Genomic DNA, 25,220 nt, shown 5'->3' with positions numbered 1-25,220 from the left:
GTTCCTTCTATTACACTAAAAACTGATCTACAAGACAAAATACTTCAGTATTGCTCTCAGATGACCCATTAACTGCACGACATTTTCTCATGGTTGGTACAAAAATATTTACAGTACTGGGGTTTTTTCGTTTGGTTTGGTTTTTTTGTTTGTTTGTCTGTTTGAATCTTACAAAACTGTGACAGCTAAAAAAAATTATTAGTTCAGACTGCAATTTTTTTAAAAAGAGTGGACAAATCAGCATTGCGATGCATGTAAATGATTTTTAAAAATAGCATTTGCTTAGATTTTGGCATAAGTTCACTCAGAAGTTTGGCAGACAAGACTTTGCTATTATCTTAGAGTGTACTGAATCTGGCATAACATGGGGAAAAACATAATCTGAAAGACCAGATGAACCAAATCATCTACAGGTATTTTTTAAAACCAACATTTAAGTTATGCCCTACTCAAATTAGCATTCTAAGTTTTTTTTGTTTGTTGGGGGTTTTTTTTAATGATTCATGACTGATCATACACATTACCCAAAACCATGTTACTTTCTTGTCAATTTATGCATAATAGAGATGTATGTACTTCAGAATGCATTTCAGCAAGTGTTAAAAGAATTTCCAATTCTTTTTATAGTTTTTCCACTGGAAAAAATACAATTTGAACCATTTTTTTCTGCCTGCAAAGATACAGACTTTGATAGTAGGACCAAGTCTTATGAACTGGTTGATGCACACATGTTCAGTAGGCAGGAGTTGTTGAGGGGTCTCGTCCTCAGGGGGGGAGCCAGGAGACTGGCGTTAACAGCAGTTTGATGTAAAGGATGGCAAATAGCAGTGTTGCATTATAGGCCCCCAACATTCTTAGAGCACATCAAGCTTAACAGCGCTTAAACTATTTCAAAGGCCAGGGCAAAAAACCCAAACCAAACCGAAAGAAAAAAACCCTCAAAACCAACCAACCAAAAGACCAAACACAAAACCAAAATCCATAACCAACTGAACGTGGTTCAGGTCGCTAGTAAAGCAAATACTGTGTTGCAATTCAAACCAGTTTATTGGCCCCAGCAGGGAACTCAGATACTGACATTTATGAAGATTACATAAAGAAAATAATAAAAATTTATTTAAGGAAGTGTGAGGAACGACTACTATTGTTTGGTTGGGCTGAATGAAAAAAAAAAAAAAAAAGAGGTCGCTAGGACGAAGAGATGCTGCTGCCCCCTTCTCAGTACAAGTACCGCTTGTAACGGCTCTTTCGACGCCCGACCCAAGCAAAGAGGGCAGCAGGATAGAAAGGCATAAACCGGGCGGAGATGGCAACGTCGCACCCCACCTCCTCTTCCGGGAACCGACGGCTTCACCCTGCTACCCTTGGCAGCCCGGCTGGGAGCGAGGCCTTCCCCGCTGGAGCTACCCGGCCTCACCCCGCCGCTGGAAAAGTCGCCGGTGCTGTCCGCCGTGCTGCGCGGCGTCTGCAGCAGCCCAAAGGTATAGCGGGGTGCCTGCTCCGCTCGCCCGCCCAACCCCGACGTCGAAGAGCCGCGGCCCGTATAGGACTCTGAGGCGCCCGCCCGCCTGCAGGCGTCCACCATGCTGCCCTGCATCAGCATCGCCACCTCCCCCAGCGCGGGCACCGCCTGAGGCGCACCCACAACCGCCAGCACCGCCTCCACTCAAAATGGCGGCAAACGCGGCCCTCCCGCGCATGCGCACAAGCCTCCCACTCACTCCGCGACCGAGCGGCCGTCTCCCGAGGGGGAGGGGGAAGCGGCCGCCGCTCCGCTCGCTCCCGCCCGCCGCCGGGCCGGTGGCAGACGGCCGCATCCCCGCTTCCCCCGTGCCGAGATGGGGTTCTGCGGTCAAGGAAAACAAATTGGAAAGCGGCAGTTACTGGGACAGCTGTACGTGATAGAACAGTAATGAGAGTTGCTGGGTATGCAACACGTGCCATTATAAATGTGCAATGACAGACAATAGAAGAGCGATGCAGGAACGCAAAGAAAGGGTCTGCTATGCTCTTTAAAAGACGACTAAAGCATTCAAACGTATTTTGTCCCACATTCATTCTTCAACAGGATGTTCCTGTTTCAGGAGGAGCTTCAGAGAGGTTTTCCCCCTGCTCAAGAGTTTAGATACCAAAAGATCCCAATAAAAACCATAAAGCTTGTTTACATCTAGAACTGTCTTCAATATATGTCCTTCTATGCATGTTTTAGAACACTGTAACGCTGCTTTGTAAACTAGCATGTAATATACACCACTAAAACTGTTTCAATTAACATTTTGACTAGACAACGTTTTGACTCTGGAATTTAATACCTCTGCAATAAAAAAAACCACTCCAAACCAAAGCCAGCTTTTACTAGGCCACAACTCTTTGAGGACAGTTGTAGTTTTGATGGCTATTCAGCTTCACAAGAGAAATTCTAACAGTTGCAGCTTGTCAGCTGACACCCGAAAGGCATTGCCCCCAGCCTCCTAGCTCAGAACGGGCACGTGCTCTCTCAGCACTGAGCACCATCAGTCAGACAGCTTTAAAAATTCGAGCATCAGAAACTTCAGTTTCACTGCAGAGCAAAAGATGGAAAACAGCAGGTACCAATTCCAGTTACTGCCGTTGTCCTGAATTTCAAGTCCTACACTGAGCTTTCCATATGCATTCAGACTCCTGAAGCTGGTGTTAGGCCTTCTCTCCTCTTCTGACACAAATTTAAGTGTATGGCAAGAAAAGCAGAAACAAAAGGAATGTCCACCTTCCACCTTCCTTTCTTATGGTCACAGTTCAAAAGGCTGAATTCGCCTACCAGGCTGTCTCAACAAAAGGCAGTATCTTTGGAATAAAGCCCATACCTCTGGACTTGACTGTGTTCTTAGAAGGTAATAGAATGGCTGTTGATTTCACACACACACACACACGCACACAGATTTTCTTTTAATAAACATACCTACAGAAACACAACTTTATGTACCTGAATTATTAATTATTCTTTCGCAAATTCTCATACAGCTTCTTGCAAAATTTATTGCTGGGAACATTGGCTACACAACAGTACTTAAGATCAAGTAGTAAGATAATGTCAGGATTTTACCATATAAAGATTTCCATGGGGGAAAAAAAAATTATGAAAGTACAAATTTCTGAAAGCCTTTAATAAAGGACCTGTAACTGAAGACTGAGAACAGCAGATTAATTACTGCAAAGTTTCTAACTACATAAGCTAAGAAAAAAATTCTTATCAGTACTTCTAACAAAACAGAGGTAGACGGTAACAATGTATTCTGCACCAAAATGACTAAGTCTTAACATAGACACACTGAGCAACTAGTTTTTTTCACAGTACATTTAACAGAAATTGTGATTTTGTTTGCGTAAGAAAAATTGTGATGACTCTCCTTCTACAAACACAGTATTTTAAGAAGCTGATGCAAAGAACGGAAGAATATTCTTAAGAAGTTTTTAGTTTGTGCACATACTCACCCCTTTTTTAAGCTATAATCTTATAAAACCTTTACAAATCACAGCTGACTTAGGAAATGAAGTTGACCAGACCTTCTTCAGAGAAAAACTCCAATAATATTAATAGGATTTCAACCTACAGTGAAATGTTCTACACTGTCATGCAGTATCACCCACATATTAATTCCCAGGGTGTCTCGGTCTATACTAGACTAGAAATTCTGAAGAAGATTCTATTTTGTCTACACAACATGGAAAAAACAGCAAATTCCTATGTACTGAACAGTGTTTCCTTAGATGAAAAGAAGTGGCACTTGCAAAGGTAACCTGGAATGAGAAAAACTTATTTTTAAATTTTCTGTTAAACTTTTCAGTTAGATAAAACCTGATCAGTGCTCTCATTCCCTCGCACTCAACACAAAGCCTACTGTAACTTTTTTCCAAACCTTGAAAAAAATTAATTCCAGGCTTTGACCAAAGAATTCATCAGGCAAGTGGACAGCTAAAGAGAGTAAGGTTTTTACCTTATCTGAAAGCCTGTAGGGAAGGCTTAAAAAATTCATTAGAAATACTTGAGCATTCAAAGACACATTCTCTCTTTGGAATTCTCTACAAGTAAAGGTCTACCAAAAAGTTACTTTGTCCAGTTCTAGCTTACACCCTACTAACACGAATAGGCTGGGTAAAACTAACCAGCTAGCTTTTAAAACTGTGTTTGAAACAACTTTAGACCTTCCTTAAGCGTAAGTACAGTCAAAGATTTCCTCCTCTTCACGATTACCTTTTACTGTATATTTCAACTGAAATACCATTCAGTCTTAGCCAGGGTGTGTGGAATGTAAATTAAGAGGCAATTTTAGGGCTTCTGTGAAGACAAAGAGGACTTCATCCTTCAGAGAACAAGTATTTTCCATGGCTAGTTTTATTCTCAATTACACCATAATCAAGTGTTGGCAATTATTGTCTTAAAACCTACGAAAGCAGGATTTCAACCCAGCAACAAATTTAGGATCAACTTCATATTCAGTTACAAGTTACTTTCCTATAGAGACCTTCTCTAGAATGCTTAATGTTAGCAAGTGTCACTATACATACTCAAGATAAGCTCTATTTCAAATATCAGCAAAATTTTGCCTAAGGGACTCATCAATAAATGAAGACATTTATATACTTAATGGAACCATAATTTTTGTTTTCACTGGTATCAATTACTATCAGAAGAAAAAGCTCATTTCTCAATATATAAAAGTGATGGCAAACATAAACAGGAAGAATTAAATACACAAGTGTGTGGCATTAAGTGCATGGCTTAAGTAGGGTTTTTGTTTGGTGTTTTTTTTTTTTTTTTCATATTCTTTTAAAGTGCTTTGTGTGATCCACCATCAAAACACGCTTGTGTAAAGACAGATGCTAGCATGATTGATATCACAGGAATACAAAATTAAGCATTCACACTATTGCTTTGACTTGAATATTTAAAAAAAAAATGCAAAGGCCCATATATTTAGATACAGATTAGAAATGTTTCTATATCTCTCATATACAACCAAAGAACATGTTACACTCAGATTATTAGAGCAAGCCTGTTCTGATACAGTTTACAAAGTGACAAAGCCCACGGTAAAGCTATTGCTTTACTTTTGTAATGTAAACACATCTCAAAGAATATGCTAAGAGTTTCAGAGATGAGATTACTTAAATCAGTGAAACCAAAGCAACTGGGCGTATCAACCTTTTGTCTCTACGAGTCTTAGCTCACAAGCTCAGGCTGTACATTTATTCTTCGAAGGACATCTTCTGGCATACAGAAGACAGGATTGACGGCCTTAATTTGTTCTTCTCCTAATAAAGATAATCCAGCAATTCCAAATAAGGTGTGAAACGGATCCACCTGGGAGAAGAAAGAAAGTTTGTGTCCATTTCCAAAAGTCAATCAGCTTTTCATTTGTATGGAATGAAGCTTTTGTTTGCTGGCAAGAGAACTGCAAATCTCCATGGCTGGAGAAGACAATGCAACTGAACAAACTTTCATTTGTGCTGACATGTGTCGACAGGCAAGACAATTTCCACACCATGCGTTTACAATACTATGATTTACTCGGAGATCATTGTCGATTGTCTGCTGCTAAGATGATTTTCAACTCTGAATTTGGCAGGAAGCACTCACGTGTCTCCATTAGCATGCAACGTCATAGGGTAGCAGAAGTAAAGATAATAAAAATTTTGAAAGTACATTTGATCATCTACAAGTACCACTTCCATAAATTCCCCATTTGCTCTTCAGCAACATTATAATGCTCTTTAATTGTCTCTGAATACAGAGCTGTGCTGTAAAATCTTGAGAGAGGAGTAGCAACCTACTGTGGTAAGAAAACTGAAAGGAAAAATACAAGGAAGAAAAAACCCAGAAGAGACAGGAGCAGTTATTTGGTATCCAAGTATTCCTTTGCTATACAAACCTTTCCTAAAACCATGTATCACCACATAACTGCAATAGACTATGAAGTCTCATAACATAAGCATCCTGTCAGTGGAGTTAATTAGCCATTCTACAAAATCCTATCCAAAAGTACCTGTGCTGTCTGGCACAACGTACATCCTGTTTGCATTAGTGGAACTTATGGATCTTATCACAAGGGTTCTATACTGCAGTAAACTAAGCTGAATTACCACGTTATAGCCATATACAGGATCTCCAACCATTGATCACAGCCTAGAAGGTTCAAACTACACTAGCATAGCAAGTCTTGCTCCTCAATGGTTTGGCAACCACATTACAGGTGCGGTCAAAGCTCAGATGTATGTTTACTTGCTCCTTCCCAGAATGAGTGTGTGGTCATTAGAGGAGAGGTAAAATAAACAAGTACAGAGCAAAATAATAACAATAAACAGTACACTTCAGGCATGGCAAGACAGAATTTCCTTGTACAAATAGACAGGCCCAGAAGGGGAGATGGTCCCCAATGGGAAGCGTGCAAATGAAATTACAGATTCAACCTCTTGATGAACAGTACATATGTTCAGGGAAACCCAGATTCCTAGAAGATGTATCTCCTGCTATGTTGTCTGCTCCCTTCTGCAATTTTCTTTAAAGCAAATAAAAAAGGAAAAACCTGCTGAATTACAACTAAGAGCTAATAAACACAGCTACTAAGTTCTTGAGAACTAGCTGCTTGGAACTTAAAAAGATGACAGAGCTGTCTTATTGTCAAGTGTTCAAAACCTGAAATACAATCACAATGTCAAATCCAAAGACTAGAACCCGGCTGGGGGGGGGGGGGGGGGGGGGGCAGGAGGGGAAGAGAGACCCCAAAAGCAAAAAACAAACAAAAACACCAAACCAAAAAACCCCCCCCAAACCCCCCAAAAGCAAAAAAAACCAAACAAACGAAACACACACACCCCCCACCCCCCCCCAAAAAAAGAAAAACAAACCCAAAACAACAGGGTCTGTTAGGAATGAGTTTCTGCAGGAATAAAGCAAAAACCTGTGGAGGTCAACGTTTCTATGGCAGTGCCCACTTCACCAATGGATGGCAGGTAAAAATAATATGAAATAACTGCTAACATAATAGGCAAAAACTCTTCCAAGGGCGCCTGCATTAGATATAGAGAAAAGGCTCTGCAAAGTTGCTCTCCTAGCAAGACAAAAATAGTTCAATAGCTCAAGTTTAAATCTCAAAGCCAGAAAAGCATTAAGACTTTAAGTGTTAGGTTTTTCTTGGAGAATTCTGGAAAGGGGAAAAAGTCTTTCTGTGACCTCCTTAGAAATACAAAAAACTTCTCATTTTAACACCACCACAACAGTTTCCAAATGACAGACCAGAATAAAGAGATTTCCCCCCCTCCCTCAAGTGGGAATAATGTATCAGCTTGCAAAGAAATGGAAAGCTACTTCAGTTTTTAATGCATTTGTGGAGAAAGAAGACACGGTCAGCTGCACTAAAAACAGCTAAGACTTCCCCCGACTGTTGACAAATAAGCAGCCAAGTGTTCTATAAGAATTGCACTGAGGTCTCATAATACTTTTAATTTTATCTGTCCAGCACCCTTGAAAGATACAAACTTTATATGCCATTTTGCCTGGACAATCTCAATTATTTCCACTTGAAACCAGAGAACAGACCAGCCAAACCATAACTGCTCTCTCAACCAAGCAGAAAATCCATACCACCAGCCTCTTCATAAAGTTATCAAAAAAGCTTCTTCCTCCCGCATCTAGACAAATGCCAGTGAGAGGATTTATTCAGTGGCTGGGCTGGCACAGAACAAAAGTTAGCATATAAGGATTCTTAATAAAAACTTACAACTCATTTAGATCAGGCAAAACCACGAAGACAGTTGAAGACTACTTAACCTGCACTGGACTCCAGCTTGCATATCATTTTACAAAACAAAACAAGCCCCCCAAAACCCGACAGCTCCCCCAAAACCCACCACCAAACACAGGATTTTTACAGAGATCTTCCAAGTGGTCATGTGAGAAACAATTTGTGTGGTATGTCTAATGGGAACCAAACCACAACTTGTAAGAAATGGCAACTGACTTCAGTGGGGGATACTCTAGTACAAGTGCAATATAAAACACGTGCTCCCCAAGTAAGCCTTCGAAAGCAACTCCGCCCTATTCTTTCCTTCAAAGTAGAACGCAGGCTCTGCAAAACACACCTGGATCATGAGTTGAGTTACACTCAAACAAGAAAACTTACATTTTCAGTTGCAATTTTCAGTTGAAATTTTCAGTTAAGTATATTTTATTTAGTAAAGGATTATTTACCATATCTCCTGGTCTGTCAGCAAATCCTCCAGTCTCCTCATCCTGGCAAGCCAAAATAAAGCAGCGCAGTTTCTCTCTGTCAATCCAATGTAACCTACCAATCATCTTCAAAGATGCTAGCACCCACCATGAATAACATACATCAGGTAACTGGCAAGCAGAGAAATAGATTATTATTTGATTTTGGTTTAAACTTGATGTTGCCAATTTTATTGGTGATTCTGCGAGTTACTAGGTGCGCTGCCATAATACTCTTGCAGAGGAACAACAGTTAAAGAGTTTCTTTGGGGTAAAAGAGAATAATGTTCCTGTGTGCAGTCTCTTTTCAGATTACTTCCCTTTTTCAGGAAGGGAAAGTCTCTTTTTCAAACCTCTCCCCTTCTTCAAGAAACAAAACCACAAGAATGTGATTTTTGAAACAGCCTTCACCTTCTGTGAGAGTAGCTAAAAAACCACAGCGCCTTTTTCGGGAGTAAGTACAAAGAACTTCGTATCAACTAGTTTCTTTTTTTTTTTTTTTTTTTAAATCTGTTGCTTCATTATCTATTTGCCAGTGGAGATTATTCTAGGTTACACAATTTCCTAGTGTGATGTGAAATACTATTACACCCAGGATTTACATCCAGTAAAACAGTAATTTTTGTGCAAATCCTACAGAAGAGCTCATTCCCAATGTCAGAAAATATTCAAGCCCTTATTTAACAGTATACTAGCTCAAGTGGTCAGCAAGACATACTTCAGTATGTTTACTTTCCTAAAACCGCAGACTGAAACTAAGCATAGCTAAGGACTGCATGACAACTGCTAGTGACAAAATGAAGAATCAAAACGAAGGCCTGACTTTGAAAAGTTTACTAAAGATTTCATAGAAGTCATGACATTTTCCAGAAGTACTTCAGCTTTAGAAAAAATAATCTCTATTGAGGTTTGAAAAGCAAAAGAAGCCACCTAATACCTTCTCTGGTCGTCCGTTGAGACCTCCAGAAGGTAGCTGACGTTCACAAAGCCACCAACCCAGCAAGTCAACATTTATTTGATGCAACTGGTCTGTTATAGCCAGAAATCCTGTGCAACAATAGATCTAAAATTACAGACATAAATTTTTTGTGTATTTAAAAACTAAGTATAGTTTAGCAGACTAAATGCAGGAAAATCTCAAAGCAGGAATACAGTCATGCAAACACAATGCAAAATAAGCACACATTTCAACTTTTAGTTTCAGTGAGTTTTACTTTTCTACTAGAAAAGTATGTTACTGTTACAGTTGCTTTTGTATAAAAGTACCAGTTACACAATGTAATTATAAAACAGTAAGATTTTACTAATATAAGACACTAATGCAAGGTTTAGAAAAAGATGCTAAAAGATCAGAGCCATACAGTTTTATTTTAAAAACACAGCCTCTCAAGCCAGAGTACACAAACTGATTCCTGCAGGTTGGATATGGCCTTTACAAAAATTTTGCATCCAGCCTATGGTTTGTTCCTGTATGTGCCTCTTACCCTAAGGCTTGTGGAGAGCAAACTAAAGACCAAATGAATTCTCTAGCAGAAACAGGTTAAGCCTGATCATTAACCATCCTGTCAATCCCATGTACATCTAGTCATGTCAGGCTTACTTTCAATGTGCCATGTAGTGTATGTACATTGACTAATCCCTGTTTATTTTTTCCTGGGAAACAACATTTACAGTGCAACAGCATACTCTGGTCACATTTCATGCAGTCACTAAGAAAGCAGCCAAGCACAAACTGCAAGAAACCACAATGTCAACTGAAGCCTGCTCATAATTGCCTTTTCCTAATAGAACACAGGCCCAAAAAGACAACAAAAAAAACCAACAAAAGCACACATCAACAGGGATATGCCCATCCAAGAATACTGCAAAATAAATGTGATATTCCCAGAAAACTTTTGAACTACTGTGCAGGCAAAGGAGTTGCCCTTTACAGCATTTTAATGAGTATGTGAATATACACAACAGATCTAATACTCCCAAGGAAACACCAGCTGCAGAGTGGATTCAGCTACTTAATCTGACTTCCTTGAACAGCAGAACATGGTCCAGCTGTTTAGACCACATGGGCAATGCTACTGTAGATAAAATTCATAAGATAAGGTACATGTACCAGGCTAAAGTTTCCCCCCCCCCCATTTAAAAAAAGAAGGGCGGGGGAACCCAACACTTCTCAACAAAATACCTCTAGTATTTTTATGTGCTGAGGTGAATCCTGGATATGGCATTGCTCACCATATTTACGCAATATAAACGGGTGATTGCAACAGCATTAAAATATTTTATTAAAAGTTGATTTCTATTCACAAATTCAGCTTAAGTGCAATAATACCTTCCATGACAAAAAAAAAAAATAAAATAGGAAAGGTAGTTTTTAATGTAAATTTTCTGCTGGAAAGAGCCATTGAGATTCTCTTCCTTGAGAGATCCCTTAATTTGTTCCAGTTATACTACTGCTTTCTCTTCTCAGCTAGATTTTACTGAGCATTTTTCAGAACTCACTGTCACTAGCAAAACTCTTTAGTGCCTGTAACAAAACATGATAAATGTTCCCATGCCTGAGTTAGCCATCATCTTAAAAGTGACTTTTCTCAAAAAATTAAGCAAGCCTCCCCTTGAGAAGGGTCACGTCTCATTTTTGAGTTCATCAGTTGATAAATATCAAACATATTATACAACTGGCCTTTATGTTTCATTATGATTTGTGGCAGACACAGTGATAGATCTTGCCCAATGTCTCCATTAATACCCATTTCAAATTCTCTAGAAATCCTCATGCTAACTATTCCAACATCACTACGTGAAGATTGAAACACAGTCCTAAAAGTTGTTCCCTTATGACTTTTTTTTTTTTTTTTGGCCCAGACTATAACCTCCCAAGTCTACTCATCTTCTCAGATTTATCTACCTATTTGTTCGTTTATTTTAACTAAGGTATTAGAATCAGGCATTTGGGAAACAAGAAAGGTGACAATTGACACCACTGATAGATGTTGTAAAGAAACATTTATAGGCAGTATGTGATGCTTGCTAATTTGAAACATTTCCATATGAAGAAAAACTCACCTGTCCTGCATGTGATTCGGAACCTGGTCTACAACCAAATCCTCCATCAAAGTTCATACAAGACAAAACGAATTCTACTGCTTTCCCCACATCCAAAGCATCCAGTTTTCCCTGCAAGGCAGAACAGCAACTAATGCGCTTTATGTTCTACCAAGCTCGTTAACTACAGAAACTTCAGCAGTACCAAAGAGAAGATTCTGTACTTGTGCAAGTAATGATTTAGGACTTACCAGAAGTGCAAGAGTTGCCACAGCACAGAAGGAGAACCTTGTATCTATTTCTCCTAGAACATGGGGGGATAGGGAATGAAGTAAGAGTATTTCTCTTAACAACAACAACAAAAAAATACATTTAGATCACCACTGAAAATATGGAACAAAATGTTAAAATACTAGTTTTTACAATGAACAACAAAAATCAGCCAAAACCTGCCCCCATACTGTTTCCTTTTCCAGCCCATGAATTATTTCCTCAGTAATTCAGAAAGTGTACATTACAACTCAAAAGATCTGTATCTTTACTGCACACAAAAGCGAACAACTCATTTTGAGGTGGTGTATAGTCAGATATATATCCCAATCAATTCAACTGGTGGTAATTTACAAATAACTATAATTTTAGAGTTTATCTGTAATGCTCTACTAGATAATTGCAGAGCAGTGGACTCAAAAATACTCAAGACACAACTCTTGATCTGCCTTAAATCTGGTCAGAAGAAGCCATAAGACTGATGAAAGTTGCAGGTTTTCTTTTGCATATGTATACCTGGAAGTTAAACCAAAAATGCTACACCTATAGCAGAATGATTGCTCAGCATACCAATATAATCCATACCAATGCAACTCTCCTAGCACAAACTGTGAACAATTAATACTTGAAGTCAAAATTTAAACTTGAACCCAGCCGCAAGCATTCAATTTTTTGGTCAAACTGACACGAGACTTTTCTTCTTAAGAAATCCACAAGCTGAAACATATAAAACAAATGTGCTGTTCTGTACTACATCAGGTATCACACTCCTTCAGTTGCACTCCAACTGCCTTTCAGAAATAACGTAAATCCATTGCGCATTCAGTACATTTGTTTCAATACTTTAACAAAAAGGATGCAGCAAACTATGAACCATTTTAACACACAGCATAACAGCTACCTTTACAGTAGCATACATACACTGCCATGATCTTGACTGCTGAATTTTACCAGAACAACAACATGAGTGATATGCAATACATTTTATTAAAATGTAAGTGTTCCATGGGGATAAGTATTTTTAGAGTGACTAAATATTTATGCTACAGCTTAAAAATACCATCTTTGTTCATAAATAATTTACATGCAGAAACAAAATCGGTATTAACAGATGTTCATGAGTACAAAACCAGTTTTTCTCACTCCCATATAGTGAAAGATCCTTTCACAGCCAACATGGATAAAGATCGTAACTAACTGCCATTAAATAGCAAGCATAAAACATTCCTTATGGAATAGCATATCTAGTATATCAAAGTACTGCCAAGTTACAAATGCCTGAAAGTTTTCTTCTTTAAAAGCTGAACAATTTATTTTTAATACAAGAATGGAACTGAAGTTTAGAATATTTATGAAAGGAATGAAACACAACTCTGTCCTTCACAAAACCTCCTTTTTCATAACTCAGAAAATAAAAGTGTTCACATACAATACATAAGCAAAAAGACCATCCAAGGAAACTTAAGTTCACAGACTTACACATGTCAACCTAGTCACTAAATTTTAAAGATCTAAAAATTACCCCATTTGTCTCCAGCAAATGATCCATCTTCTTTTTGCAAGTTCTGTATATATTCAACAATTTTATTTACATCAACAACATGAAGACTATCATATAAGATAAGAATCTGGAAAAAAAAGACACAGTAACAATCAGAGAGGTGCAAAAATTTTAAAAATTTATTTCTTTAAAAAAAAGAAATCTTGGATTTATAAAAGACTTCATTTAATTGACTGTGAATACTATTTGGTAAGACTTATTAAAACAAAATTTCGTTCACTGCAGTTCATCTGTCTAAAAACTTTAAGAAATTCTCAAATGAAAATATAGGCAATTCCAGCTGAACTCTTTCACGCTTTGTTACTTTCCAACTTCCCGCTCTCCTTTCAAAAGCATTGTCAGGTTTATTTGTTTCTATGTTAGTATTATGTAGAACAGAGATTTGAGTACAGTTAATTTTGTAATGGGATAATGACATCCTAGACTTACAAACTTGTAGTTTGTGCACTGCTGCTACTGGGATATGTGCAAGTATAAGTTAAGCAGCTAGTTACTAATACCACTTAACAGTCCAAGCCTGTCAGCAATGATTAGTTTCGAATTACAAGATTTTTATTTACATCCCATTTTTAAATATAATTAAAAGAACCAAATTGCAATAAATTAAGAAAAAGTATGAACAATATCATTAGACACAAACTATACAGTTAATATATTCTGGAAGAAAAATAAAGGTCATAGTAGGGAATACAAAGTTTTCCAAGCGAGCACTGATTTGAACCAGTAAACCCATATGACACAATGTCATGTAAAAACAACAGTACTGTTTCCAAGCCCCAGTTGGCTTCGTGTTTTTACTCATAACTTGCATAATCTGTAAAGAGAGTAATTAAGAATTTATTATAAGTAGCTTAATAGAAAGAGCAGTTGAAACCAAGCAATAGTATAGTGCCAATCCTGAAAAATACCAACAACTATGACTTTGAACACCTAGAGTTAGCTGGAATCTTTCACTTGTTAGATAAAATTTAAGTCTTACAGAAATGCAAAAAAGAACGTACAACTCCAACAGAAAATATATAATCATAGCATGCTCCTTAAAAAGTAAAGCTGAACAAATTACTATTAATTGTGATCAAAGGAAGATGACCCTTTATGCATTCTGGATATGTAGACAGGACTAAACAGTGTTTGTTCACTAAGAATATGCATGCTCATTAAGACATGCTGGTTAAGTTTACCACAAATATTTTACATCAGCACTTGCTAATACTTTTCAGCTTCGCACATCTAGAGCTACATTCAGTTAACATGAAAATACCTCAAGTATTTATTTAAGAATTAATATCTCTCATATGTAAAAGTAAACAACCTTTAGTTGTACCCCTTTCTCCTTATACTGGATTAGGACTTGTGAAAGGAGTTTGACTGGACAGTTTGGAGAAGCTCAAACGCCATAGCCTAAAGAAACTTTAGCTTCCTGGTTCTCAGAGTAATTCTAGAGCTAAAGCGGTGATAAATATCAACTTTAGAGCAGATAATACATGCCAACATTCATCAGTGACCTAACAAAACAGCGTTCTCCTGTCCTACCTAAGGGTTTCAAATCCAACACCTTAAATCCAACACACTTTCTTCCTAAAACAGAATGCTATCTTATTTATTTGTAACACCATTTAAATATTTCTTCCACAAGATTAGACTAGAGATACATTATGCAAGCAATCAAGCAATTGTTCAGAAGCATTTCAGCCTTTTTGGTGTTTTGTTTTTTTTTTTCCCACGATAATTTATATGAGAGGGAGGAGGAAAAAAAAAAAAAGAAAAAAAAGACACAAGACATAAGGAGGAATTAAATCTATAATGGAGATAGTTATGGTGAAAAAATAAGATTGAGAATTACTTTTTCTCAGGAGAAGAGTACACACCAAATAAATAAATAAAATGCTTAACAGACTAGTATCATTTTTAAGTTATACACAAAAAAAGCAGATTTGAGGAACACAAGAACCAAGTACTACAATGTTTCTTTTATACAGTACTAAAGTGTAAACACACTACACATAATTATACATATTATTTAAATATATAGTTTATGTAAATATTACATAATTATTTATTAATACGTTATAATATATAGCAATCATAATATATACATTAAAAAATAAAACCCAAAACTTTACTCTTATTCTGGTCATACATATCTTTCACCTCAATGTACACTAAGAATTTATAAAATCCAAAATTATCTACAAAAAACTCCAGTAAAACCTGTAGCTGAGAAGTATTTCAAGACTTACAAAACGTATCAAGAATGCAGTCATCATTAAATCATCATTAAAAGCACATTCCCAAATCTGACAAGTTTTTAGGAAACGCTACAGCTAAATCCTAAAGTTTTGTCCATTAGATTTTTTTTTTTTTTTAATAAGGTACTGAAATAGTTTTTGCTATTGGGATCCAACAGTACCTGGCTTATAAATCTGCAATCATCAAAATCATTAATTACAAATATTTTTTTCTAAAATTACCCTGTTACATTTACCTGGACAGCACTGAGGGTATAGAGAAGATGAGGATCATGACCTATGCTGGCACTTATTCCACCACATTCATGTTGACATGATTTGATGAATGCCAGAATTTCTTCTTTGTTCATTCGGTGCAGCTGCCCCATCAGATCCATTGCTGTCAGCCCCCAGTAAACACCACTCATCCTCAAATACTCCGACATACAGTATTCCTAAGTAGTGCATTATTTTAGTTCTTAATCAGATAAGCACATCATCAATATAGAGCAATGAAAATACATTAGTTAACATTTACAGTTTGTAATATGTCAACCATCTTCCATCCCATTAACAACTTACTACGTATCAGCCACTCAACTACACTGTACATCATGCATGCATGTATATACACATGCATACATACAGGCACATACACATGTATATATCTACACATACTACATTCCCTTCCTCCCCTCTATCTTCTAGTTCAAAGTATCAAGCTCCATGTCAAATTAAACACATACAAGTAGTTAGGCACCAATTCACTTCAGATTATCAGTTATCATCCTGGCATCCAAACCACCACTCCACTTACCACCCCAACTAGTCTCAAAAATAACAAGTCTAACATTTAATGAAACTTACTTCCAAGTGCCAAAACTGCCACAATCTAAAGCTGCACTAAGTGAAATTTCATATTGAATTCTCTTACACCGATTACATCACCTACACTACCCATAAACATTATTTTCTACATGCAGTACTTTTTAAGCACAAGAACAACAATCATAAGCAACAGTGCCTAAAGTTCTTCTGTGGACAGTAAAGGTAACTGCAACTTTTCTTCAGGCATAAGCAGTTATTGACATTTTTTCACCTGCTGGAACTGGAATCCTACTGTTGCGGGCTACATCTGATGACCTGTGACTATAAAACTGATGCTAGTTAAAGTGTTCATCAAACCTAGTAAGCATGAAGAAGTGCTGGGGTGAGATTCCGTATGTTGTCCCATCAAAGGGGCAACATGTAAACGCAGCTATACTCCTTGCACATTCTAGTGGATGAAGAAGCAATGAGTAGTTAATTCCTCAGGTCTCAGAGTGATTCTAGAGCTAAATTGATTATCTTCAAATTTATACTCAGGCAATACATGCCAAGACTCATCACAGACCTCTTTTACACACTGAGCTGCAGGGCCAGAAACAATTAGCTTGTGAGCGTGCACCTAACCCTAACTCCGAGCGGTACCGAAACAAATCATACATACATAATCATCTTTCTTTGTTCCATACGAAGCTATATAGTCCGCATGCTTCTCCGAAAGCAACGTGCTTGGGGCATCGGGTTTTATTGTAACATCCTTTTGCGGTGTCCCCTGTAAAAAGTACCAACAAAACGTCAGTTGCATTGCCAGCTCAAGAGGTTTTAGTACCGAGGTATCATTTAGTCACCACCACTAGCAGCAGGAACTGTTTGGAAACAGACACCTCTTTGTCTGCTTTGAACACGGGGCTGACGGCGCGCCTCACATCGCCACTTCGCGGCCTGGCTAAATCCTTCCCAGGGACAGGCTGCGAGCGAAACCTTTCGCTACATAAAGCTGAGACAGAGCAGCCCTTCGCCAGCCGTCAACCGAACAACCGGAGGCAGGAGCCCTGCACCGCGCGCGCCGAGGACGCCGCGCCCCTCGCCGCCACGGCCCCGGCCGCAGGCGAACCCCCGGGCCCCACAGAGCGGGGCTGCCGCCCAGCACCACCTCGCCGGGCGCTCGCCATCCCGCCGTCGCCATCGCCAGGCCCGGCCCGGGCCGGGCGGCAGGCGGGCTCCCGGGTCCCCGCCAGGACCCGAGTGGCGAGCGCCGGGAGCGTCACCACTGGGGCCGCCACAGCCACTAGCCCAGGCCGGCCTCCCGGCCCGCCGCGCGGGCTGGAAACCTGCGCGCCGTCCCGAAGGCGAAGGCGCAGGCTCTGCCGACCCGCCAGGCCGATCCCTCTCCGCGGCGCGGTAACCCAGACCCACCATCTTCGCCGCCTGTACCGGAAGGGGCGGAGCGTCCTCCTGCGGGGCGGAGCAAGAGGCGGTGCCCGGCAGGGCCTCGCTATAGCTGCCCGCGCGCCGCCGGACGGCGTCTGCCGCCCCGGCTCGCGAGCGTGCCGGCGGCACCGCCGCGTGCAAGGAGCCTCGGCCGCCGAGAGCGGCCGCCGCCGGCTCCCGGGAGGGCAGCGGGGCAGGCACTGAGGAGCCGCGGCCCCCTGGGGCGGGTTGTTCCGTCCTTGCGCCTCTCCCGAGGCTGGGCGCGGGCGGGCGGCGGCCGCCCCCGAGGCCGTGGCGCCCGGGAGCCCGTAGCGGGCCGGCGGGAGGGGCCGCTCGCCAGCCTTGTGCGAGCAGGAGCCCCGCCACAGCTACAGGTTGTCTTGAAACAGGGGAGGCAGCGACTTCGAAGCACGCCAACTCCGAGCGTGCGCTTTCTTGCCTCACGGCCAACAAGGACAACGTTTAGAAATGCTTCAGCTTCCTTCCCTTACCTCAGGGCTATGGAAGAGCAAGTCCAAGAATTCAGTCTCAGAGCTTGTAAGGGTAACCATCCTTTTGCCCAAAACCCCCGCTTCACTTCCTAATTAAAACTGTCTAGGATGATTATCCTGTTGATTACCAACACTTGATGCTAGCAAACATCCTCCACAGAACCATACCAGGCAAAAATGCCATTTTGATTCTAGACAAGAAATACTATGTCTAATGCTAGCTTGCATAGAACAGTAACAAATACGGTCTGTTTTTTACATATCTCAAATACTTACCAAGGATGTTGCATTATTGGTCTTCCTGCAGGTAAGTGAGTTGATGATTTATAGTGATTAAACACTTTTAAAGACCTAATTTCCCAGGTGGCCTACCTGAGAAATAAGCATTGCAAACCCAATACCTGGTGATAGTAACTGTACTATCCAGCACTAAATTCAGATGGTGGATGGAAGAAATCACAGCGAGGCAAGGACATTTTGGTGAGAAATTGCAAATGAATTTACAGAATTGTTGAGGTTCAAAGGGACCTCCTAAGATCATTGAGTGCAACCCACCTGGCCCGAGCAGAGTCAGCTAACAGAGGTTGTCCAGGAGCGTGTCCAGTTGAGTTTTGAGTATCTCCACAGATGAGACTCCACAACCTCTGCCAGTGTACAACATCCCTCACAATAAAAAAAGTGTTTTCTTGTGTTCCAGTGCAACTTCATGTGCTCTAATTTGTGCCCATTGCCTCTTGTTCTATCAGTGGGCACTACCAAGGAGAGGCTGTCTCCCTCCTCTTCATTGCATCCCATCAGCTATTTATGCATGTATGTAAGATTACCCGAGCCTTCTCTTGTCCAAGCTAAAGTCTCAGCCTCTCCTCACATGACAGATGCTCCAGTCCCTTAATCATCTTTGTGGCCCTGTGCTGGACTCCCTCCAGTTAAGTCCGTATCTATCTTGTTCTGGGGATCCTAGAACTGGATGCAGTACTGCAGGTACAGCCTCACCAGTGCCAAGTAATTTGCTCAAGAAGTCCAGGGAATGTCTGCTCTGGCAGCGCTGCCAGGAAGGGTCTAGCCAAGGTTAAAAAAAAATAAATCTCATAACAATTCCTCCTTCTCAGCTGTTCCTGCTGCAAACACAGTTAAGTATATACACTGATGGAAAGGAATAATAGGTTTAAATGTACTGGATTTGAAGTAAACACCATCTCAGAAGTCATTCTTAAGGAAAAGCTACACACTTGCACTTGAAGTGAATCATCCTAGTTGAACATTTACTTGCTTAAGTGAGTGTAACAGTGCAAAAGGCCACATTCTCTCAACCCAATATTGTTACTATTGGATAGTATCTAAATCCTCAGAACAGACACATATGCAGACAGTAACAGGCCTTCATACTGCTGATCTGGAAAGGCTATTCAGCTGCTGTGGGCAGTAGCATGGCAGGAACTGAGGTACAGCTACTAGCATATTTCAGACACTGGACAACTTGCCCAAAATACAATTTAAGTGATGTGACAAGTAAAATTAATAAATACCAACCACACTTAAAAAAAAAATTTATTAGAATGCAGCAATGACTGTCAGAAATAACATTCTGATCATCTAATTCTATAGTGAGAAAACATTGCGTTGTGAGGTTCTCATTTCTTGCCCATTTTGTATTTGAACAACCAATCACTCTGGAAATCAGAATGTTTAGAAAATACCAGCTTTGTTAGTCAGGAATGAAGTGAGGGACTGGATAGGGAGAACGGAAGCAGTGCTTAATAATGTAGAGAATAAAAAGATTTTGAAGGAAAGGTTTTTTTTTCTCCATGGCTTTTTAATTCTATTGAGAAATGCACTAAAATGCTCTTCCATGAGAACACAGAGCACTACAGCAGTGCCAGACACACTTTATACATTTCTTTAAGCCTTAAATTTGTCAACGTGTTCACGAGCTATGATCATCCTTTGAATCTGAGCAGTTCCCTCATAAATCTGAAAAGAAGAATTGCAATAATGTTAGCTGATGATTTTTTAAAAGGTTTTAACAGATCTACACTTTTAAACATTCATGGCACTAATCCAGTGTGGATTAGGATGTGCACAAAGACAGAGAAAACTGAGAAAATTCCAGTGTGACAGTAACTACAGTGAGCTAAATGGAATAAATAACATACAACATATTAGGAAACAGTCTTGTTCTCTCAGGTGCTCTTATCTAAACTCAGTAAGGTTCTCAGGCAAATAAACAGACATGGTGGGTGAAGAAGGAAAATTTCTTATCTGAGGAAGAAAATACATAATCTAGGTTTTAAAACAATACATGGAAGGGAGGGGGTGACTTGTGCTGCAAGTGTTCTATTTTCTTTGACTAGCCTTTTAAGGTCATACCAAATGTTCTCTTGGATCCATTTATTTCCATTGCTTCTTGTTAACTAGTACTCTCTCCCGTATAGTTTTGTTTGGGTTTTTGTTTTGTTTTTTTTAATCATGTATTCTTGCATTTTCTTCTAGACACAGTCTGCATCATCCCTCTATTGTATTTGTTTGCTGGCAGGAAAGTCAAAGATAGACAACAAAGCATATATAAAGCTCTAATGCCGAAGGAGGCCATATGCTCCACAAGTATACTGGAGTGTAATGCAAGGGCTGAAGCAACATAGTTTAGGGGTTCAAGTGCTTCAGCTCCCTGTTCTGCCAGAACTTGGTTTGGCAAATTGCTCAAATTCATGCAAATTCACTATCTCATTCACTTACAGGAACAATCTTCCCAAGAACCTTACAAAGCTTTTTGAAAATAAAAACACTAGAACCTGTGTTCACATTAGTTTTTTGGTTCAGAAGAAATTGTTCATTCCCAAAGTGAATTCTCTGACTGCTGCTGCTTACCCCACGTTGATGCAGCTCATAGAGCAGGCTGTTTTGTGAATACTAGGTGCCATCTGGAGCAAACTGAAATGGAAGCTCTGCTTTCTCTATATACCAAATACCCACCAATCCCTAATGAAGACATAATGGCCCAAGCCTACAACAGCATCTTTACAATTACACGCACAGTGGAGACATACAGTCCAAGGGACCAGAGAGGCTCGCTATGAACTCAGTCTGCTCAAACTGCTTGTAGTGTAGTTGTCGGGGCCTCGGCAGCTATTCCTGCAATCTACTCATCTGCTCCTATTGCACTAAATTACTTGCTGATGAAGACAGCCATGGAACTCAAGTGTTAAGACATCAAAACTCACAATCTTCTTAAGTAATTACAAGAAAGGTTTTGGTTTATAAGCCAATCAAAATAGTTTCAAGAATCATTGACAATTAAAGAAGGGAAGTTTTCCAAATCTGAGAAGGGAAACTAAGTTAGACTTTCTACCAGAGTAGCCTAGATTTGTAGCCAGACAAACCTAGAGCAGAGTAAGGACATGTAAAAATGTTACCAGTAAACACAGTATTAGAATTGTGTAACACTGAAAAAGATCGAATACATGGAAGAAAAGTTGGAAAACCAAGTTTTTGTACATGAAACATACAGCCAAAAGCATGCACCATCTGGAACTGGGCAGCAATACAGTAAAGCACAGGGAAGTGCAAGGTATAATCAAGAGACATGGACAAAATAATTGTAAAGACAAAAGCCTTTCCTGAATTCTTTTGGGGATGAAATGGAACAGAAAAACACCAACAATTCAATACTAAATCTGATTAATCTGAACAATTAAAAAAAAGTGTACTTAGCCATGCATTTGTGATGGATCAGTGTAATGTAAAATCTAAATAACTGGGATCCTGTAAAATCAATCTCAGCTTCCAAATAAAGTTCTAACCCTCACACCACCTTTCTCTAGAAAAGCATGCAACCTGACAGGAAAAAAGCCCAATCATAATAAAGTTCAATTAATCATTCATTTCCTCACTCACAGGAGTGCAATTAGTTCTAAGAACCTTTAGATTCCAAAATAGTGGTTGTCTTTCCTTAAATAGAGAAAAATAAATTCTTGGCTAGTGAGTATAATAGTTTTCATTTTAAAGTCAGCTGTAAGAGAAATATTAACCACCTAGAATCTTAAGAATGACAGCTACTATAGCTAACTAACATTACAGGTCATGGTCTGCAGACATTTCTTGTTATCTATTTTGATATGTTTTATCTAGTCACTATTAATGTCATATAATGTCAATATAGATTACTGGTTTTGCTGAACACAATTAAAATATTCTTGCTGAATACAGAACTGTAGCATAGTATACGCTAATAGAAGAACTACAACATGACATGGAATAATTTCTTGGCAGTCACACTGCGGAAAAAAACCTGGGGATTACGGGTGACCATGGGCTAAACATGAGTAAATATGAGCAGTTTTTGTGTTAAAAAAACAAGGCTAATCACTCCAGGTTGTGTCACACTTCTGTTAATACAACACATGCAAGATAATCATTCCATGACACTCAATACTGGTGGTATCTCAACCAAAGTATTCCACCCAGCTTATAATACGAAAGTTTCAAACAGAAGGTTTAGAGTACAGCAACAAATGATGAAGAGGCTGGAAACAGAAAGGAAACAAAACCAAACCAAACCAAAAACCCAAACAAACAAAAAACCCACCCCCAACTTATGAGGAAAAAGGTGAAGAAGCTGCTGTAGCATTCAGGCTGAGAGGAAAGCTAAACTACAGGCAGACACCAGTCCAGGATACATATGAATGGTCAGAGGATTTCCACCACTGAAGGTTTTCAAGAACAACATTATACATAAACGATCTCTACTTACAGAATACCAAAGCAAGCATTAGTATTTTCATCAGTTTTCTCTACGTTTTTTTTTCCTAAGAGTTCAAAAGATTCAAAATTAAGAGTCCAAGAATTTCAGAGAGTTACCACATTAAAAAAAAAGAAAAAAAATTTTTCTTATGTGGATTGAGTTGTTGGTCCAGTGCAATGACTTCTGTATGCAAGAAGTTGCCTAATTTGAGTGACTCTTTCTTTAAATTGAAGGATTATTGCTTTCATTCTAAAAACATTCTTTTTTGTATGTGTACATCATGATTTGAAATAAATAGCCATAAGTTTATTTTATGTAATAGTTATGCATTACTATAAAGATCACATTCTCTCTTTTACTTACCTGGAAGATTTTAGCATCTCTCATTAGTTTTTCTACAGGATATTCAGTATTAAATCCATTTCCTCCAAAAATCTGTACTGCATCTGTAGCTACTTGGTTTGCAATGTCACCAGCAAATGCCTTTGCAATGGAAGCATAGTAGGTGTTCCTGCGACCAGCATCAACTTCCCATGCAGCTCTCTGGTAAGCCATCCTAGCAAGTTCCACTTTCATTGCCATTTCAGCAAGCAAGAAAGACACTGCTTGGTGCTATGAATGATGAAATAAACTAGGTTAACATTGCCTGCTTAATATTCTATGACATCCAAGAAAAATATAATCTTCTTAATAAAGTGATCTCTTTGACAAACTCAGTAAATTGTACTAGAGAAGTTCTACATAATATGGATCAGGGTCTCATAATTGTATGTTGAATTAGACTTTTAAGTTTTTAGTTCTCAAATCCATTTAGTCATAGGGATTAAATACTGAATTATGAAGTTCTTCTTTACTATTTATGAGATTGGTATTTACCTTGCTGTTTATTCATATTTCTTTAAAACTGGTAAGCAGTGTGATTGGCAATGTATTCTATTAGTATTTGTACTGCGCATCTCATTTCACATACCTCAGATGTTTCTTCCTTTCCTGAAAATCCCTGTTTAATAGCACTGAAGAACTTAAGTATGTCCTGATAGTACCTGAGTTTTGGGTTTGGGGGCAGAGTTTTCTTTCTGCTTTTACTATTATCATTGATAAATTACAGAAAAATTCCTGAAGTTACCACATAGCTAAGTTTACTTAAATGGTGCTGACCTATATACTTGGAAACTCCAAGATGGCAGAGATACAATGTAAAAATTAAGGAACTAAAAAAGTCAAGGAATAACCTTGGCAAATCAGTAGTAGGACATCTGGTGTGAAAACATAGCTTTTATTTATATTCTCTCTCTTCCCCCCACCTCCACTTACTTCAACAATTGGTTTCCCAAAGGTTTTTCTCTCCAAAGCGTACCTAGTAGCTTCATCAAGTGCTCTTTTTGCTAATCCAACAGCACCAGCTGCTACCTGAATTGAATACAGCACAGAATAAAAAATCAGAAACTCCTGCTATATTTTTAAAATAAGTTATTTCTGATACTTACGGGTGGTCTGGTCTTATCAAAAGCTCCCATTGCGATTTTAAAGCCAGCTCCCTCAGCTATTAATACATTTTCTTTTGGGACTCTCACATCTTCAAAGACAATACCTCTTGTATCCGAGCAGCGTTGACCCATATTCATTTCCTGAAATGGGAGATTTACAGAGGCGTAGCTAAATTGTTTTATTCAAAGGTACGATATGTTTTCATTGTTTAGTTTACTCAAAGCATAAAGTATGCTTTGTTCCCCAAAACACTGCATCTAAAAATTACCATATACACGACAAATACTAGTTTTGCACTTGCAGACCAGCATCCCCTTAATTTGTCTAAGCTGGGCAGTTTACTTTCTCCTTATATAAAATCGGTTCTGTAGCTGTAATCAGTAGTCTTGTCTTTCTCTAGTTCAACTACATCCTTTGAGATGGGAGTGGAAAAAGTGAAGAATCTAATATGCAGGCAGTACAGGTATACTACAAGTAAATAAATAAATAAATGAGCTTTTCAAGTTTTTGGATTCCTTTCCTAATGTTCATCATCCAGTTTTGCCTACTACTAAAAATAGTACTTCCCCCCCCCCCCCGCCCCTAAAGAGAGAACTAGCACCAGTGTCTCCAAGGCCTCTTCCTCGACCAGCAGTAGCTAAAATTAAAGCTCGTTGTGTGCGTATTTATGGTTAAAATTTTCCAATTTGCTGCTTATCCTTTCAAGGCATATTACTTCTCATTTATTGGCACTTGTCAATAAAATAGTTCTCAAAGATTCTTTTGCAGCTGTTCAAAGTCATCTTACTTTAGACCATTCTGAATAATTTCTTATCTGAATTAATAACATTATAATTAAGTACATCTTATGAATAGTTTCTGTATATTGTGAAAATGAAAAGATCATTGTACATGAGCGTAT

At 39.0% G+C, this 25,220-nt stretch overlaps 3 protein-coding genes and 2 non-coding genes across 17 annotated transcripts in view; all 5 read right to left on the bottom strand.

Annotated features, from left to right (window-relative positions):
• MSH4 (mutS homolog 4) overlaps positions 1-4,206 on the bottom strand; it is an 85,268-nt gene extending 81,062 nt beyond the window's left edge. For 2 of the 3 annotated variants that reach the window (XM_030031753.2, XM_030031755.2), the window contains exon 1: positions 1,418-4,206. In XM_030031753.2, the coding sequence (XP_029887613.1) occupies positions 1,418-1,817 (400 nt within the window). In that variant the 5' untranslated portion in view covers positions 1,818-4,206. Of the gene's footprint in view, positions 1-1,326 lie in introns of all 3 variants that reach the window. The other variant, XM_030031754.2, reaches the window with a different exon arrangement.
• A 148-nt stretch (positions 4,207-4,354) lies between these two features.
• Positions 4,355-17,643, bottom strand: RABGGTB (Rab geranylgeranyltransferase subunit beta). 6 transcript variants are annotated; one of them, XM_030031767.1, is made up of 9 exons: positions 17,588-17,643; positions 16,836-16,943; positions 15,604-15,801; positions 13,080-13,185; positions 11,539-11,591; positions 11,309-11,419; positions 9,183-9,308; positions 8,228-8,377; positions 4,355-5,341 (listed from the first exon to the last, which is right to left on the bottom strand). In XM_030031767.1, exons 1-9 carry the CDS (start codon positions 17,588-17,590, stop codon positions 5,201-5,203), a joined length of 996 nt encoding a protein of 331 aa, XP_029887627.1. In that variant the 5' UTR covers positions 17,591-17,643; the 3' UTR covers positions 4,355-5,200. The 6 variants fall into 6 exon arrangements, with proteins under 6 accessions (XP_029887627.1, XP_040983650.1, XP_040983652.1 ...); XM_041127716.1 differs by having other exon boundaries at positions 17,503-17,597; XM_041127718.1 differs by lacking the exon at positions 17,588-17,643 and adding an exon at positions 17,544-17,562.
• On the bottom strand, positions 14,540-14,624 carry LOC115349716. Its single transcript, XR_003926212.1, has one exon. It is a non-coding gene; the product is annotated as a small nucleolar RNA SNORD45 (small nucleolar RNA).
• LOC115349714 lies at positions 16,658-16,740 on the bottom strand. The gene has a single exon (XR_003926210.1). It is a non-coding gene; the product is annotated as a small nucleolar RNA SNORD45 (small nucleolar RNA).
• A 1,980-nt stretch (positions 17,644-19,623) lies between the features above and the next one.
• The window catches only part of ACADM (acyl-CoA dehydrogenase medium chain), a 28,539-nt gene continuing 22,942 nt past the window's right edge, over positions 19,624-25,220 (bottom strand). For 5 of the 6 annotated variants that reach the window (XM_030031765.2, XM_030031766.2, XM_030031762.1 and 2 more), the window contains 4 exons: positions 24,319-24,459; positions 24,146-24,241; positions 23,195-23,443; positions 19,624-20,064 (listed from right to left, as the gene is read on the bottom strand). In XM_030031765.2, coding sequence (XP_029887625.1) covers positions 19,993-20,064; positions 23,195-23,443; positions 24,146-24,241; positions 24,319-24,459 — 558 coding nt within the window. In that variant the 3' untranslated portion in view covers positions 19,624-19,992. Of the gene's footprint in view, positions 20,065-20,536; positions 22,896-23,194; positions 23,444-24,145; positions 24,242-24,318; positions 24,460-25,220 lie in introns of those variants that run through there. The other variant, XM_041127713.1, reaches the window with a different exon arrangement.

The sequence above is a fragment of the Aquila chrysaetos genome, chromosome 12 (assembly GCF_900496995.4).
Source record: "Aquila chrysaetos chrysaetos chromosome 12, bAquChr1.4, whole genome shotgun sequence".
NCBI classification, from domain to species: domain Eukaryota; kingdom Metazoa; phylum Chordata; class Aves; order Accipitriformes; family Accipitridae; genus Aquila; species Aquila chrysaetos.
This window is presented reverse-complemented; position numbering and strand designations above follow the sequence as displayed.

What these genes read in the sequence shown, in the direction of transcription:
- RABGGTB (XM_041127714.1), bottom strand. Translation starts at nt 16,976, where the DNA reads ATGCAACTGACGTTTTGTTGGTACTTTTTACAGGGGACACCGCAAAAG. An exon ending in GAACAAAGAAAGATGATTAT is followed by an intron (nt 15,802 to 16,835) that starts GTATGTATGATT and finishes TGCACTACTTAG; the next exon opens with GAATACTGTATGTCGGAGTA. An exon ending in TGGCAACTCTTGCACTTCTG is followed by an intron (nt 11,420 to 11,538) that starts GTAAGTCCTAAA and finishes TCTGCCTTGCAG; the next exon opens with GGAAAACTGGATGCTTTGGA.